At 42.0% G+C, this 2910-nt stretch overlaps 1 protein-coding gene across 1 annotated transcript in view; it reads left to right on the plus strand.

The window, feature by feature from the left end:
• Window positions 1-2383, plus strand: part of adcy2a (adenylate cyclase 2a) — a gene marked incomplete at its 3' end in the record, with an annotated part of 125833 nt that extends 123450 nt beyond the window's left edge. Inside the window, exons 24-25 of the mRNA XM_080744651.1 lie at window positions 1176-1300; window positions 2231-2383. Of these exons, the coding sequence (XP_080600777.1) occupies window positions 1176-1300; window positions 2231-2383 (278 nt within the window). The remainder of the gene's footprint in view (window positions 1-1175; window positions 1301-2230) is intronic.
• Between the last annotated feature and the right edge of the window lie 527 nt (window positions 2384-2910).

The following is a 2910-nucleotide window of genomic DNA, read 5'->3' on the forward strand; positions in this document are numbered from 1 at the left end:
TCTCCATATATGGGCATACAAGGGATTCTGTTAGGGATCCCCATATATGGGCATAAAAGGGATTCTGTTAGGGATCTCCATATATGGGCATAAAAGGGATTCTGTTAGGGATCTCCATATATGGGCATAAAAGGGATTCTGTTAGGGATCTCCATATATGGGCATAAAAGGGATTCTGTTAGGGATCTCCATATATGGCATAAAAGGGATTCTGTTAGCTGTTAGTGATCTCCATATATGGGCATAAAAGGGATGCTGTTAGGGATCTCCATATATGGGCATAAAAGGGATTCTGTTAGGGATCTCCATATATGGGCATGAAAGGTATTCTGTTAGGGATCTCCATATATGGGCATAAAAGGGATTGTATCCCAGATGATGCCCTGTTAGGAGATCCACTCTAACAGAATCCATATATGGTCCTACCGACAGCTGCTATAAGCCAACCCTGGCGATAAGGTCTGAGTCGAAGAAATGCTTCTTTCCTGGCAAGAATTGCCCCTTTATACTGTAGGGCTCGTTTGTGTATTGTATGACATCACGCCACATCATCGGCTGAGGACTGTGTGATGTCATCATATGATATCTCCATATATGGAGACATAAGTTGCTCATGCCCAAATATGGGCTGGTGAGGTCAGACTTAGTGTGATGCGTAGGTTATCTCCATATATGGAGATTCAACTTCAATGAGTAACCATGGCAAACTGTCAACTGCCCGTATGTCTTGATAATTGGTAAAACAAACTTTTGGCCTATTTGTGGAGATAAGCGACCAAGGGTCGCTTATCTCCCGATTAGGGAGTCTTACTGGTAGTGATAGACCCATGTATGCGTGTGTGCGTGCATCTGTGTGTGTGCGCATGTATATCGTCACTGTCGGGCAGAAACCTCGTATCTCCAAGTTTCAAATGTGTACGTATTTTGGTAAAGCAAAGCCCTGCTTCATCATACAAGACTGTCGCACAAAACTAGTGAAAACAGGCGATCTACAAGCACACAACGCCTCGCGATGCGAGGCGTTGTGTGCTTGTAGATCTGCTGTTTTCACTAGTTTAGTACATTTTATAGATGATAAATACAAAACGAACGGTTTTGGACATACAAGGTTTCCACCCGACAACGACAATATCCACATCCTATGTGTTTACTGAACGCTGGTTTTCACCTGGCAGGTATCAACCATGGTCCGGTTATAGCCGGGGTCATCGGAGCCCAGAAACCACAGTATGATATCTGGGGCAACACAGTGAATGTAGCCAGCAGGATGGACAGCACCGGAGTCCTGGGGAAAATACAGGTAACTGACTTCTCATCTTATGTGCTGCTATTTAGGAATTGTAGCCATGGTAGCAATCTGTAAGAATAGACTAGAATTGTCCAATCCTACATCAGTAGCACAGCAAGTACTCTCGTTCTCAAACGTAAAGAAATCAGAAGGCATACGCTATTAGGTTTTGGCACGAGGCAGCAAGGACATCACATCATCTCAGGATCATTGTTGTTTACAGCTTCCTGAGCACCAATAACACTCGATTGGTTTGAGATCACCCACAGTGCCATGCAGCTCATGACATTTTATACATTATATTAAATGTAGATAGATAGATACCTTTATTATCCCAAGGGGGAAATTTAGTTGTCCAGTTGTAGCACAGCAGTATACAGTTATTTACAAAGTTACAGAGAAGTAGGAAAAAATAGATAAGAGTAAAAACAAGAGCAGTACAGTACCAAAAAAGAGAAGGTGCATCAATAGAGGGGGCGAATTAAATATAAATGTAAATGTATATGACATATAAATGTCATAGATCTAGATCTGAACACAATGACATTTCAAAGTACGAAGCACTCAGTAGAGCGCAGACCTTCACCAAGGCAGCACAAATAATGTTCTGAAGTCAGTAACTTAACAGTAGTTGCAATAGCTCCGAATTGACTGGCTCATGCTATGGGTTCATACTGTATGTTTATCATGCAGGGGTTATTAGTGGTCCCAGCTGAATCCCTCACACCCTGCTCAAATTCGCTGGGAGGCACGTCCAAGAGCAGAACTTTTCTGCCCAAATATAACTGTATGTCTTTTATAAATAGTTTAAAATTATTCGATGTACTGTACGGTATCTCTCTGACTGAACCAGTTGTCTTCAGTTCTTGGGAGTTTTTAGCAAGCCACTGAAGCCTGCTGGTATCCATCCCAGTTACTAAAACGGACATTTCCCATCTACAGGTTACAGAGGAAACAAGTGATATTCTCATCACCCTGGGCTACATGTGCTCCTGTCGAGGCATCATCAACGTGAAGGGCAAAGGAGAACTTAAGACTTACTTTGTGCACACAGAGATGACCCGCTCGCTGTCCCAGGGGAATGTAATGCCTTGACACTGAGACCATCAACGTCAACACAAGCTGGATTTACAAAGGGACAAAAGATCTGACCTTTAATTAAGTAAAAATCTCATTTCACAGATGAGTTGAACAAGTCGTGACGAGGTCTGATCGATACCACACAAAAAATGGAGTAATTCAATTGGACTGTTCCAGTACAGTGTGAATGCAAGCCTTACAGTCAGTGCTCCGCAGCAGCTGTAGTGTACATTTTCTCACTTACAGTATATGTAGTTGTAAGCGTAGTGCATACAGCATGTAGACAGTAGACCTGGGAGGAATAGATTGTAACTTGACTGACTTTGACTTTAACATGACAGTGTTGTAACTGAAGGAGAGGAAACTAGCAAATATTTTATTGTAGCATGGCAGCAAGTGCATGGCAGCTATTTTTCAACATAATGGCTGCCAGACGTCCCCAGTTCACAGGTTTTACACCAGTTGGTTAAGTGTGAAAAAGGAAATGAACTATAATATCATATTCATGTTTTGGATTATCAAAGTAAACTTGAATATGCTGT

Source organism: Nannobrachium achirus (assembly GCF_963921795.1).
Source record: "Nannobrachium achirus genome assembly, chromosome: 2".
Taxonomy (NCBI): Eukaryota; Metazoa; Chordata; class Actinopteri; order Myctophiformes; family Myctophidae; genus Nannobrachium; species Nannobrachium achirus.